A 13,692-nucleotide genomic window follows, 5' to 3' on the forward strand; every position below is an offset into this window, starting at 1 on the left:
AACAAAACCAAAAGCCTCCAAAGTAATTCAATAACTCACCTTGTTATTGGTAATGGTATACCATTTTGATACAATGAATGTCTGAGAAGAACCGCAGGCTTTGGTGAACTTACGAGAGCCAGCTACAGTTGCCTCCTACAGTTTATAATGTATAAAAGATACATTAAGTAAACAACCTTTGTGTAGTAGCATTGTTACTGCAGAACCTACAGAATAGATTGTGTACGATTTGTAAAGATTATTGTTTTAGAAATCACACAAAATGCAAGTGGTTTAGTAGAAAATATGTTTAATTTGGCTCCTTTCATACACTGTTCCAAAAAGAAATTCACTCACACAATGTTGTATCCAGTGTACATCTGGATTTGTTAATGCGTTGCCATGAATATCAAGGCAAATGGTGCCTTAGAAATAACTTCACTAGACACAGTGTGTTTGATAGTAAAGCATCATCAAAAGACTTCTCTCCAGGTATAAACTTGGTATGGGGCAGGCCACAGGAAAAAAGGCCAGAGTGCTGCAGACTTTAAAATCAGGGAAAAATAACAGTTTTACATTTTATAGTGAATTGTTTCAAGATACAAATTCATACCTAAAGCTAAGTAACAGTTCAGTAACTTTTTCTTTTTTAAAGATAGAAATAGACTAGTGATAAAATGCTCTTTTAAAAATACACCAACCACTGGTAATGACGGTTTTTATTTATGAAAAGAGACAGTTGGAAGCACTTCTTGCACTTGCTGGTTCGTATAACTAGACCTTTCTTGTGTCTTCTTGTGGGGGACAGTATAATTTTTATAGATTGCTTGTTTTTAAGCTCTTCATGAAGAGATGCAAATCCATTTTGTGCTTGCTTATATCACACCAGGCACTAACCCATCAAGTATCCCCTACAGGACAAAATAAAAGTTGAGAGAGAGAAATTAGGAGCACAGCACATCTAAACTGAACAGATTACAATTTTCAAGATAAAGCTATACCAGGTTACCAGTGCACCCATTTGTCAGACTTAAACAATTGAAAGAGTTATTAAAAATAAATCTTAATGAGCAAACAATAGGGAACAACAAACAGCTAAAATGACTGTTCAAGCCTTAATTAATGTTATGGTATAGACCTTCACTAGAAACATGGTCAATCAATACTCATGAAACTTTCCACTCAGTTAAAACTTAATGAGACTATTCCATATTCAAATTTTCACCAGAACACACAACCTATTCCAGTGGTGTATGCGATATATTAATGCAAGTTTAGTTCCACAATTCCAGAGCCTCTTAAGAATATAATTTTCAAAAACAGAAGACCAAGGGATAAAGTTGTTCATAAATAACCATACAATAAAAGTATGGATCCAAGGATTCTCTGTTTTCCCTGTTCTGGGTTAATTAACTGGAGTTTAGTTATAATTAGGTCTCAAGTCCAAAACTCTGATTTTACTAGCTGTCAACCAGATTATTCTCCAAGGTGAACTCCAAACATCGGCTTGTGGTTGAAACCAGTTGCAGTTGTCCCTAGATCAACTTCTCTAAACACAAGTTTCGAGTTTGTCTGTGTAAAATTAAGATAGCTACTCCTGGCAATTGTCTGAAATTTAAAAAATGGAAATTCAGTTTGCAGTTCTAACATGTTATAGTAAAGCTCAAACTGGCATCTTTGTTGTGTTGTTCTGATTACAGTGCTTGTTTGCATATGTTATGGTGGGAAACACTTTCGGCACTGTCGGAATACTTAAAACACCAACTCTGCGTCCTTAAAAAAAGGCTGCATCTTTGGCCATTTGAAACATGTCTTATTTCTGATCTTTCATCACATTCATGTCCACGGAGGGTTCTACTCTACGTTTATCAACGAAAAATCAAAAACTCTCCCTAACCAAAAAGGAAATTTTCATTTGATGAATATTAAAGATCAAAAACTTTCAGAAGTGTAATCTGGGGAGTCTATAGTCCTCTCAAGTCCACCCACAGAGGGCTCAATAACCATCACATTGGGTTAATGTTTTTTAATAAGGATTTTATAAAGAATCCTGTAAATCGTTTCTTGGAAGAAATTTCTTCCATTCTTTTTTAACCAATTTGTAATAGTCTGGAAAGTTTCTCCTTCACTGGTACACTATTACTACTGTAGATAAGGATCTAAATGAAGAGAATCACGGTAGCTGTGCTTGGGTATAGGTAGTTATAGCCAGGTAGCCCTGAGAAGATATCCCAGCAGGCTGGCAAGGGACTTCTATACTAGCAAATCCAAGGAGAGCCTTCATGTAGCAGCATTTCCTGGCCTTAGTGTTTGTGCCATTAACTCCAGAGAAACTTGCTGATTCAAGGGTGAAACTGGTTCAAACAGGAATCTGCTCTGCTGACTAGCTTGAGCATTCCACCCTCCACCTCCATTTTACTTCGATATAAATCACTGGAACAGATTTAGTCTATTATTCTCAACCTAGCCTTTATCCTTATAAATTCTGGAAGCCTTTATTACATTTTGTGAAAGGTTCTGCATTTGTGCTGCTCACACAGACTATCAATTTCAGGATCCTACATTAGTCAGCCCAAACTGGTACAATTCAGCCCCAACTTTTCTCCTTTCCTGTCTCCTCCAACCTCCACTTCTTCAACGAAGTGAGGTAATGTAACGGCCGAGACACATGTCTTACAGAGTAGCTGTATATTATTGCAACCCTTGTCCTTCCTTTCCCCAATTTCCCCATGTCGGTCTATGGCTCTCACTTCTTGAATCATGTCTGAACCACAACATTTCAGAGCAAGGACTATCTTTACTTGTTTCTCTTGAGGCATCTAGCACAATTCTGTGTGTTTGAAAATCAGAGCAAAAACAGAAGGGACAGCTTAAATCTATAGTTGTGAGTATAACTACAATAACAGGAATCATGATTTAACCTGTATGTGTTAGTTTTTAGATTTTAAGCCTGTGGTTCTCAGATGTAAAACAAGAACGATGTCCACATTAATCAAAGACAATGTACTGAATACCACCAGAATACAAAGGCTTTTCTGTGCCTTGAGTAACTTAGGAACTGCCTGCCTTTTAATATCAGGCAAATTCAGTGTCGTGTCCTGTATCAGTTAAGTCTTGCATTTTCATTAATGAGGATTTAGCAAGTTATTTGGCAGTCATGTGACAAACTCTCTTTTAGGCAAGATATTCCTGAATATTAAATAATCGTTAAACAAAAGCCTATTAGGAAATTAACAGAAATGATACAAAGTCAGTACTTCATGTAAAACCTTGTTACTGTTAGAACATATGTCTAAGCCACAAATGAATCTAAGATTTCCGTCCTATTCTTTAGAGTTTCTCAAACAACCATGAACTCTTGAGACCAATCACATTTGATTAAAAAAATAAATCTATTGTATGCTGATGCTTCATGCTGCATTGCTACACACTACCAGGAAACCCAACACATGCACTTTATGGGCCAGCAATTATATTGGAGAGATTTAGTGACTCTGCAAGAAATGGAGAATGACCAAATCATTATTTTTAAAAAAACAAACAAACCCCAAAACATCCCCTGACAGTTAATTCATGGAGTGGTTTTAGCAGTGGCCCTCAAAGAAACTGCTGCTGTTGGCAGCTCTAGAGGTCATAGTGGGGTTGAGAAGTGGGAAGGGAACGAGAAAAGGAAGGCAGGCAGCAAAAATAAAATAAATTCATTATAAGCTACTGAATAGACTGGAAAACAAAGAATCAAGAAGCTCGAAAACCCTGTCAGTACATAACTACAAGAACAAAGACTACTCTACCTTCCTTGGAAGATTGTTCTACAGCCTGTGAAAAATTTCCCAGATAGCCTCAATTTTCCTTCTTAATTTTCACCTTGTTATACCCCTAATTCATCTCTCATCCTCCCAATGCTTAGGTATTTATGCTTCTCTCCAAATCCTGTGCTGGCTTTTAGCCAACCTGTATAGATTAAGTCTTTTAATCTTTCCTCAAAATCCAACCCATCCAGTCTAGAATCAAACTGTATTGTAGCTATGATTTCTGACAGGGAGCTTGTCACTTCCCTGCACAACATGATGTTTCAGAATGGGCAGACCCAAAAACACCACACCTCACTAAAGAGGGAAGATTCCAATTTTAACTAAAACACCTTAAAGCAAAGCGATGAATGTTTAATCTATATCAATTTTTTTTTAAACATAACTTATCCTTGCTTCAGATGTAGTGCTTTGTAAACCTAGCTGGGATCCTAGAAATTGGTTTGCCACAGAAAAAAGTGGAATACGCATTTTTACAGAGAATGTTTTTACATTTTGTGAAAAAAAATGTAAACTGATTAACTAAATTTTATTGATGAAAGTACCAGTGCCACTTATTCAATGGGCGCAACCTCCCACACTTGTAATTGATTTTTGAATGTGCTGACTGCCCGAGCCCTTGCCACAGTCAGTCCTGGGCAGCTGGTGGTTCAGTTAGTATAGAGAGCCAGATAATGGAGGCTCGGATAAACCTGGTTCTACTGTACATAGCTAAACACACTCCAATACACTGCTTTGGTATATAGACATTACTCAATTACTTACAGGGGTGTGTATTTTAATGCTTCTCAAATTTCACTTCAGCCTCCAGGACTAACTCAAAGTGAGTAATGTTAATATAAAAGCAAATTTTGTTTTTTATTTTGTGCGTTAAAAAACAATTTTCTGAAAATATAGAAAGCAGACATAGAAATATTTGGTATATGTAAGAAATACAAATTGCAATTCTATTAATTTTATTTTATCATAATGATTGATGGCAATGGAAGGCTTCGAACTTGCTGAAAAATGTAAATATACCAACAAAACATTGTGTTCAACTGATAACTATATTTATAGTGGCTAGGGAAACTGAAGTTCAATATTCCACTTTAATCGTGGGGAAAAAGCCACACAAATCTGTGATTTATCACAGAAAACTAGGATCCCTGCTTATCAGTAACAGAAAGGGAGGGGAGAACAGCATGAAATGTACTAAACAACTTACGGCAATTTCATCCGCATGAAAACTCTTGCCATGAAGAAGCTCAACAGGACGCTGACAAATCCAATAAAAAGCAACAGAAATCTATTGAGCTTTGGGATATTTGGTGCATTGGATCGGTCCAGAATTATGAAACCTAAGCCTCCCATTGTGAAAAGGAAGCTGGATGCGAGTCCTTCCATAATATACTGTCCATTTACTCTGGGGGGAGAAAAAAAGGAGTAAAAGATGCTTCAGCAGAACACCAGTCCCTCAAGGTATTATTTCCACTTCAAGAGCCAGCAATTTAGTATAATATTTTGATCTGTTTCCATTTTACCAAAATCCAGGACATTTCATTTTGATGTTTACACACTTAGCCCCAGCAACATGTGTTGTGTTCCACTGTCTCCTGATACGAAGTCAATCATGATAAGGGATTAATATAAAATTTAGCTCCTGGATCAGTACTTTGCAAGGTGACAAAAACCTATACATTACTTTATTTAGAATTTTAGATATGAGGGGTAATTTCAAATGTGTCTTGGTTGAAAGCAGAAATAAATTAAATGAATGTAAGTAGGGACCCAAGACTTCTAGCCTGTTGAGCTTTCAAGTTTATTTCCCAACTCAGTGCTTAGAAGACAAACCCCAAATTCCAGTCACTGCAAGAAGAGAAGTGTTATTCAAGCCAATATCAAGGGAGGAATTGTGTCTCCTTGTTCTAGCACAGCATTAAGAGTAAGGTGTGCTAGACCAGTGGTTCTCAAACAGAGGTCTGGGGCCACTGGGGGGAGTGGGGCACGAGCAGATTTCAGGGAGTCTTTCAAGCAGGACCAGCATGAGACATGCTGGGGCCCATGGCAGAAAGCCAAAACCCCACCTAATGGGGCAGAAGCACGGGGCTCTGAGCCTCGCCACACAGCGCTGAAACCAAAGCCTGAGCAACTCAGCTTCACAGGGCCTCCTGCAGCATTGTGCCCCTGACAACTGCCCTGCTTGATACCCCCTAATATTGGCCCTGGCTTTTATATGCAGAAAAACAGTTGTTGTGGCACAGATGGTCCATGGAGTTTTTACAGCATGTTGGGGGGGCCTCAGAAAGAAAAAGGTTGAGAACCCTGGCACTTGACTGCATTCTCATTTCTGTCACTGCATGATTTTGGATAAATCCCTTAATACATTTATGCATCAGTTTTCCAATTTGTAATACAGTATACACCACCACCCTGGTAAAGCACTTTGCTGGAAGGATCTACAAGGGAGCAGAGCATTTCATATTAGTGTCTAATCTTGATAAACAGTCTAATCTTTTACACTGTTCTTCCCCATGACTTTCACAAACGTGCTCCCACTATCCTGGATCAATGTGATTGATGTATGCTGATAAAAGCTCACCTTAAATGATTACTCTCGTTATAGTTAGTATGGCAACACTCATTTTTTCATGTCGTGTGTGTGTGTGTGCGCGCGCGCGTGTCTTCCTACAGCATTTTCCACTGCATGCATCTGATGAAGCGGGTTTAGCCCACGAAAGCTTATGCTCAAATAAATGTGTTAGTCTCTAAGGTGCCACAAGTACTCCTCGTTAGTTTTGCTGATACAGACTAACACGGCTGCAACTCTGCAACATGTATATTGCAGAGGCTCAAAGAAATCCGAGGCATATATTGGAAGGCATTAATTCTGAGCATAAACTATACGCAAAGAATTCCCAGAGTCAAGAGTAACAATGAGAAACGTATTTTATGATCTATTTACTTATTAAACAGTGTCAGTTCTCTTTTTTACAATGAGGTACTTTAGTTAAAAAAAAAAACAAGAACTAAAAAAGCCCCATCATTCTCTGCAGGAATTAAGGATAACCAGTCCAGACAGTCAAAATCCAGAGCTCTGTAAACTACTCCTTAATCTTCTCAACTAACTTCTGACTAAATTAGTTTCCTCTCTAATAAAATTTTAGATTCTAAGCAAGAAGCATCTGCTGAACTAATTTTGAAGGCACTGTAGATTTATGTTTCAAACAGAACAAAATCTGGCCCTAAACTACAAGTTACTCCATATGGGTGGTCCCCTGCACTCATGCAAAATAACTAAGACCTTGATCTTGCAAATTATCAAAATCCAGCATTTTATTTTGGGTTCACAAACTGAATGCAAATTATGGATATGAGTTCCACAGTTTATTTCTGTTGAGAGTAATTAGAAAATAAGGTTTGTGGTTTGCCCTTACAGCAGAACTTGATGTGGAACAGAAAAATGGCCATTCAAAATAGTAGAAAAAGAGTTTGGGATAGAAAACGTGAAACACAACTAGACTTGGGTATTCAGTTTTAATTGTTACATATTTGCAACCACCCACTTTTCCTTTCACAAACAAGCACACAAAAATCTTTCATCCATTATTAAACAAAGTTTAACAGAAAGGAAAAATATAAAAGCACATCACACAACTGGTGTATTCTGTCAACTGACAAGTAATTAAAAAGCTATTATAGTTATGAAATATAATCAAATATAGCTTGTTATGAATATTGACTTCTACTCATGAAAATTAATTAGTATCATCTACCAGAAATTTCATTTCTTGTAATGCAAAAATGTAATTGATAAAAATACAAAAAGATATATATTAAAATTTCACACAATAAAAAAGTCAAATCCTTCCAAGCCTACATATACACAATATACTGTGCATATGTAAACAATTCATTTGCAAATGAAGGCTCCAATAAGTGCAATCAGATGCATATTTGTGGATTCTGGGGCCCTCAGAGAGCACAGCTGAAGTTAATGGAGCTCTACCAGAGCATTGTGGTTCACTTGCATTCACCTCTTTGCAGGTCAGGGAGAGACCATTCGATTATGACAAAGGATAATTTCTACCTGTATGCCAAGAAGGCCACTGGTCTCTGATGTCCATGTTCATCGGTCATAGACCCAACACTTGGAGGTTCTACAATCACATCATAGATTATTCCTATTTAAAAAAAGGACATTAGTATTGAATTATGGGCCAGCATCATCCATCTCTAAATATTAAGAATGATTTCCTTCTACAGATAGTATGAATAGAAAGGGAACAGTTTAGTAAATTACATGCCTTTTTACATCTCCTGTTCAAATGCTAAGAAACATAATCAATTAATTAAGGTACAACCTTAAATTATAGTGGGATGAATATCAGACATTTCAGAAAGCCTTTTTTTTACATTAGGGTATATCTATACAGCAGCTGGGAGGGTCATTTCCAGCTTGGGTAGATATACACATGCTAGTTCTGCTCAAGCTAGCATGCAAAAAGTAGCAGCATGGCCAGAGTGGCTCAGGCTAGTTACCTGAATCTGATATGATCTGTTCATCATATCAGAGCCTAGGACATTAGACCTTGTTTTCCTACTTAATCGAGTTTAATCTGTGATTGTGAACTTGATTAATTCCATTTACCTTTACAGGGTTAACAAAAATAAAAACCACTTTTGCCTGAAAAGACCCAAAATGTACACTAGTGTTCTATTTAGGGACCATTCTTTCTTACTCTATAGGTACAGACACTAGAGAATATCATGGGAAGATTCATGTTGCAATGTCATTGACCCTGACAGAGATCCTGTAAACTTTATCAGTAATTTTGAATTTAATCTAAAATTTTAGGAGTTACTTATATACATCTCTAAATTTATTCCAACAAATTTACTTAAGCTACTGCCTCCTGTGGTTGGACTTCACATTCCTTATTTGTTTCTAGGGTGACTGTAGCACCTGAGGCACTGTATAAATTCACAGGAAGCACATTCTGAGCCCCAGAAAGAGGAGTAGGAGGAAAGAAAGGGAGTAGAAAATACAATATACAATGAAAGTGGTCAGAAGGACATGTCTTGATATGAGATTTTTAATTAATATAAACTATGGCTGTCAACCGATTAAAAAAATTAATCATTATTAATCACACAATTAAAGAATAGAGCACCATTTATTTAAATATTTTTGGATGTTCTCTACATTTTCAAATATATTGATTTCAATTACAACACAGAACACAAAGTGTACAGTGCTCACTTTACATTTTTTATTACCAATATTTTCACAGTAAAAAACAAAAGGAATAGTGCTGCAGTGCAATCTCCATCATGAAATTTGAACTTACAAATGTAGAATTATGTACAAAAAAACCTGTATTCAAAAATAAAACAATGTAAAACTTTAGAGCCCACAAGTCCACTCAGTCCTACTTCAGCCAATCACTCAGACAAACAATCTTGGTTACAATTTGCAGGAGATAATGTTGCCCACTTCTTGATTACAAAGTCACTTGAAAGTGAGAACAGGAGTTCGCAGGGTACTGTTGTAGCTGGCGCCAAAATATTTATGTGCCAGATACGCTAAAGATTCATATGTCCGTTCATGCTTCAACCACTATTCCAGATGCCATGCGTCCATGCTGATGACAAGTTCTGCTCAATAAAGATCCAAAGCAGTACAGACCAACGTATGTTCATTTTCATCATCTGAGTCAGGTGGTTCAGGTTCTGTAGTTTCCGCATTGGAGTGTTGCTCTTTTAAGACTTCTGAAAGCATGCTCCACACCCTGCCCCAATCAGATTTTGGAAGGCGCTTCAGATTCTTAAACCTGGGCTTGAGTGCCATAGTTATTTTTAGAAATCCCACATCAGTACCTTCTTTGCATTTTGTCAAATCTGCTGTGAAAGTGTTCTTAAAATGATCAACATGTGCTGGATCATCATCTGAGACTGCTATAACATGAAATATATGGCAGAATGTGGATAAAACAGAACAGGAGAGACACAGTTCTCCTCCAAGGAGTTCAGTCACAAATTTAATTAATACGCTATTTTTTTTAACAAGCATCATCAGCATGAAAGCATGTCCTCTGGAATGGTGACCAAAGCATGAAGGGGCATATGAATATTTATCATATCTGGCAAGTAAATACCTTGCAATGCCAGCTACAAAAGTGCCATGCAAATAGCTGTTCTCACTTTCAGGTGACATTGTAAATAAGAAGCAGGCAGCATTATCTCCCATGAATATAAAGAAACTTATTTGTCTTAGCGGGTGGCTGAACAAGATGTCAGACTGAGTGGACTTATAGGCTCTAAAGTTTTACACTGTTTTGTTTTTGAGGGCAGTTATGTAACAAAAAACACCCTGCATCTGTAAGTTACACTTTCACAATAAGGAGATTGCACTACAATAGTTGTCAGAGGTGAACTGAAAAATACTCTTATTTTTACAGTACAAATATCTGTAATGAAAAATTGCATAAAGTGAACACTGTATGCTTTGTATTCGGTGTTGTAATATAAATCAAGATATTTGAAAATGTAGAAAAATATCCAAAAATATTTAATAAATTTTAATTGGTATTCAATTGTTTAACAGTGCGATTAATCACGATTAAATTTTGAGTTAATCGCATGAGTTAACTGTGACTAATTGACAGCCCTAATATAAACTATTCTATATGCTCCTCTACCTGTATTTCTTGTAAGTGACAAAGAGAGGATCTTCATGAAGGATTTGAATGGAGAGGGTAGCAGCTCTGCAGATTAGCGCAACAGACTTCTCATGCCATTTAGAGATAATTGTAATAAATGCAGAATTTTGTTTCTTTGGTGCATCAAACCAAACTACGTTGTGTCACTTGACTACAGAGTTTTGTTTGATAAATAGAGAAAGAGATTGTGATCCACATACCATCTCATATTAAACAGCAGTAGTGATGAATAAACCAAAAACTGCTACAGGGTTGGCATAGGAAAGCAAAATAGACCCCTGCCAAGTCACTACTCAACTGTAACATCCTCATTCCTTAATCAACACTCTCCCAAAACCAGGTAATCAAAGCTAAAATAAGGTTTTCTGATATGCACAGAAATCTCCAATTTGATCACGGATTACATTCTATGTGCCACATACTAGAAAGTCGCATTCCAGCATCAGGATTAAGACAATATATCTATAGTGGACAGAGAAGGAAAGGGGTTTTGGGGGGTTGAGAGGAGCAGGTAATACACCTCACTGACATAATAGATATAAAAGTCATAGGTAGCCTAATCTAAGCATTAAGGGAGTTTAGGGCTGCTTTTCTCGGGCTGCATATCAATTTAATGGAGGGAACTTTTGAATGTCTTTGAAATACACAGAGCAAAATCCTTCACCACTAGAGGAAGATGTTGTCAGAGCTAATTTAAAATTATCCCTTCCAAAAGCTAAGACTGGAAAGTAGGTCTGTCTATAGGAACAAAGGTTTCTCCCCATGGCACACTCATCTCCTGACTCAAACTCAAAAAATCAACCACAGTATCAGTTTGATTTCCGATATTGCCTATACTGAGCAACTGTATTCTGGTCTGCAGATGGATTTGGTCCCACAGACCTCTTCGGTTACTACACCTGAACTAACATCCTCGCCAAGGCCTATCGCTAAACCACGCACCCAAAACCACGTCCACTGTCTTGCTGCTGGCAGAGCTGCGGCCATCGCCCCAGCGCGGACGGGGAGCTGCGTGCCACTCTCAGCGCGGATGTGGGGGTTACACCACGGGCAAAGAAGATCTGTCGGGGAACCCCACCGGGGTGCGGTGTGTAGTGACACAAAGTGCTCGTTAGTGGGAACACGTGCCGGCTGCTGTTTTTGTCCTTACGGAGGCCGTCTCCAGGCAGGGCTTCCCACTGCCGCAGGCGGAACCGGAGACCGCGATACCCCAGGTGGGGGTGCAGGGCAGGATGTCCCCGTCCCCGTGCGGCTGTGACGGGATCGTCTTTATGGGGGAGGGGTCACACACCTCCCCTCACCCGGGGTCTCCCTCGTTCATCGCCACAGGGGGGAGGGGCACTGCTGCCCACAGAGCGCGGGGCGGCACCACCCGCGGCCAGGCTCCCCCTGAGAGAGGTCTGGGTAAAACCACCGCCTCCCGGCCCAACAGGAGCCCTAGGAGCGGAGAGAACAGGCGTAATCCTGCCCCTCCCCCAGTCCTCCGCCCCCCCCCCGGGCCCGTTACCTCCAGTGATGAGGAAGTAGGACACCACCACCAGCGCGTAGACAGTCATGGCCGAGGGCGTGTGCACCCAGCTCGGCCGCTTCAGCTTGATGTTGGGGCACTGGAGCACCGCGAACGGCACCCGGTAGAGCGTCTCCATGATGGCAACCCAGCCACCCCCACGGAAGGCTAATCAAACCCAGCACCGCAGCTGCCCCGGCTTGACCCGCCGCGGCCACCGTCTCTCGCACCCTAACGAATGCGGAAGCGGAAACCAGCTACAGAGGGAACGTAGGGCCACGGAAGGGTCCTGGAAGTTGATAAGAATAGGGAGAAAAACTGCAAAATTGAGCACGGTAAAGGTCACCTGGAGAAAATCGCGAGATATAAAATCTCACGTCGTTAAAACACTCCCAAACTCTGGAGTTTCAAGTCGACTATACATGTCTGGAGAACAACAGTACTACTCACCTGCCAGATCCTAGCAGCAGCTGACGTGGCCGAGACACGTCAACTGAGAGAGTTTGGGGCGGGATTGACTCATCTGAAGCCCCGCCCACAGAAGAGGAGGCCCCGCCCACCCTGCGGCAGCTGGCGGGAGGGGCGCTGTCGCCGTGCTGTAGCTAGCAGACGCCCGTTCCCGTTGCGGTCCGGGCTGGGCAGCACGTGGGGGCGCTGCGGGTAGAGGTGTGTTCAGGCTCTTCGGTGGGTCCCTTTTCCCAGCACCAGCGCGCAGGGAAACGCATCTGTGATCAGCCTCAGAGTGGCCGCCCCACTTCTAGCTGCAGCTCCCCTGTGTCGGTGTAAGGCAGCGATATCGCTGCTGTACCACGCCAGTATGGTACAGAGTGCAGCAGTAATATCCTCAACAGCAATATCCTCTTGGTCGCCTCTGTCGAGGAGTGTGAACATTCCACGTTGCAAAATGTTTTTGGGGCTTCCTTATCTTTACACCAGAGACAAGCTGGATGCCAGGCAGGTGCGGCACTCTAACAAGTTTGGGTGAATAAAGCTTTTTTGAGGTATGGTGATCAGACGCCTCGTTTTTAATGGGACACTCCCATGTTTAAGCCTTCCTGTAGGTGTCCCAATTTTTTCTTAAAAATAGGCAAATTGTCCCATATTTTCTGTCTCTCCTCCATCGGTACTGGCAGGCTGGGCCATCCTTAGGCATACACAGCATACATGGCTGCATAGGGCACCCAACAATTGTGGGCACCACCAGGACAGCAGGTAAGAGCAGGTCGGCTCGTGCACACCAGTGGTGAGCTGGAGCCGGTTCGCAAGAACCTGTTGTTAAATTTAAATTTAGAAGCCACTACTACACCAGGGCTCCTGTGGCTATTTGAAGGACCGAGGCTATAGAAATAGGGGAGCGGCGTGTCCTTTAAATAGCCCCCAGAGCCTAGGGGTAGGGGGGGGGCTCCACAGGCTATTTAAAGGGCTGGGGGTCCAGCTGCCTCTGCTGCCCCAGTCCTTTAAATAGCCGCGGAAGCCCCGCTGCTTCCCCAGGGCTCCGGCGGCCATTTAAAGGACCAGGGTGGTAGAAGCAGGGGAGACCCAGTCCTTTAAATAGCCCCAGGCTGCTGCTGCTACCCCAGTGGGGGGAGGGGAGGAGGAGAAGGAGAAGAAGGAGAGAAGAAAAGAAGAAGAAGAAACTTGTGGGTTCTGACGAGGGGGCCAGTCAGGGGCAGGACGTGGATTGGGGTTGGATGAG

General features: G+C 40.8%; 1 protein-coding gene across 1 annotated transcript; it reads right to left on the reverse strand.

Moving 5' to 3' along the window:
- Nucleotides 1–274: 274 nt before the first annotated feature.
- OSTC (oligosaccharyltransferase complex non-catalytic subunit) lies at nucleotides 275–12,403 on the reverse strand. The gene is made up of 4 exons (XM_050946768.1): nucleotides 11,997–12,403; nucleotides 7,858–7,951; nucleotides 4,996–5,193; nucleotides 275–890 (listed from the first exon to the last, which is right to left on the reverse strand). The coding sequence occupies exons 1-4, from the start codon at nucleotides 12,133–12,135 to the stop codon at nucleotides 872–874; spliced, it is 450 nt and encodes a 149-aa protein (XP_050802725.1). The 5' UTR covers nucleotides 12,136–12,403; the 3' UTR covers nucleotides 275–871.
- Between the last annotated feature and the right edge of the window lie 1,289 nt (nucleotides 12,404–13,692).

Source organism: Gopherus flavomarginatus, chromosome 3, assembly GCF_025201925.1.
Source record: "Gopherus flavomarginatus isolate rGopFla2 chromosome 3, rGopFla2.mat.asm, whole genome shotgun sequence".
In the NCBI taxonomy this organism is placed as follows: Eukaryota; Metazoa; Chordata; order Testudines; family Testudinidae; genus Gopherus; species Gopherus flavomarginatus.

Excerpts from the sequence above, each read along its gene's own strand:
- OSTC (XM_050946768.1), bottom strand. The coding sequence starts at position 12,135 with ATGGAGACGCTCTACCGGGTGCCGTTCGCGGTGCTCCAGTGCCCCAAC. Across the intron at positions 7,952-11,996 it reads CTACTTCCTCATCACTGGAG|GAATAATCTATGATGTGATT; the intron begins GTAACGGGCCCG and ends TTTTTTAAATAG. Across the intron at positions 5,194-7,857 it reads GTGGCCTTCTTGGCATACAG|AGTAAATGGACAGTATATTA; the intron begins GTAGAAATTATC and ends TTCTCCCCCCAG.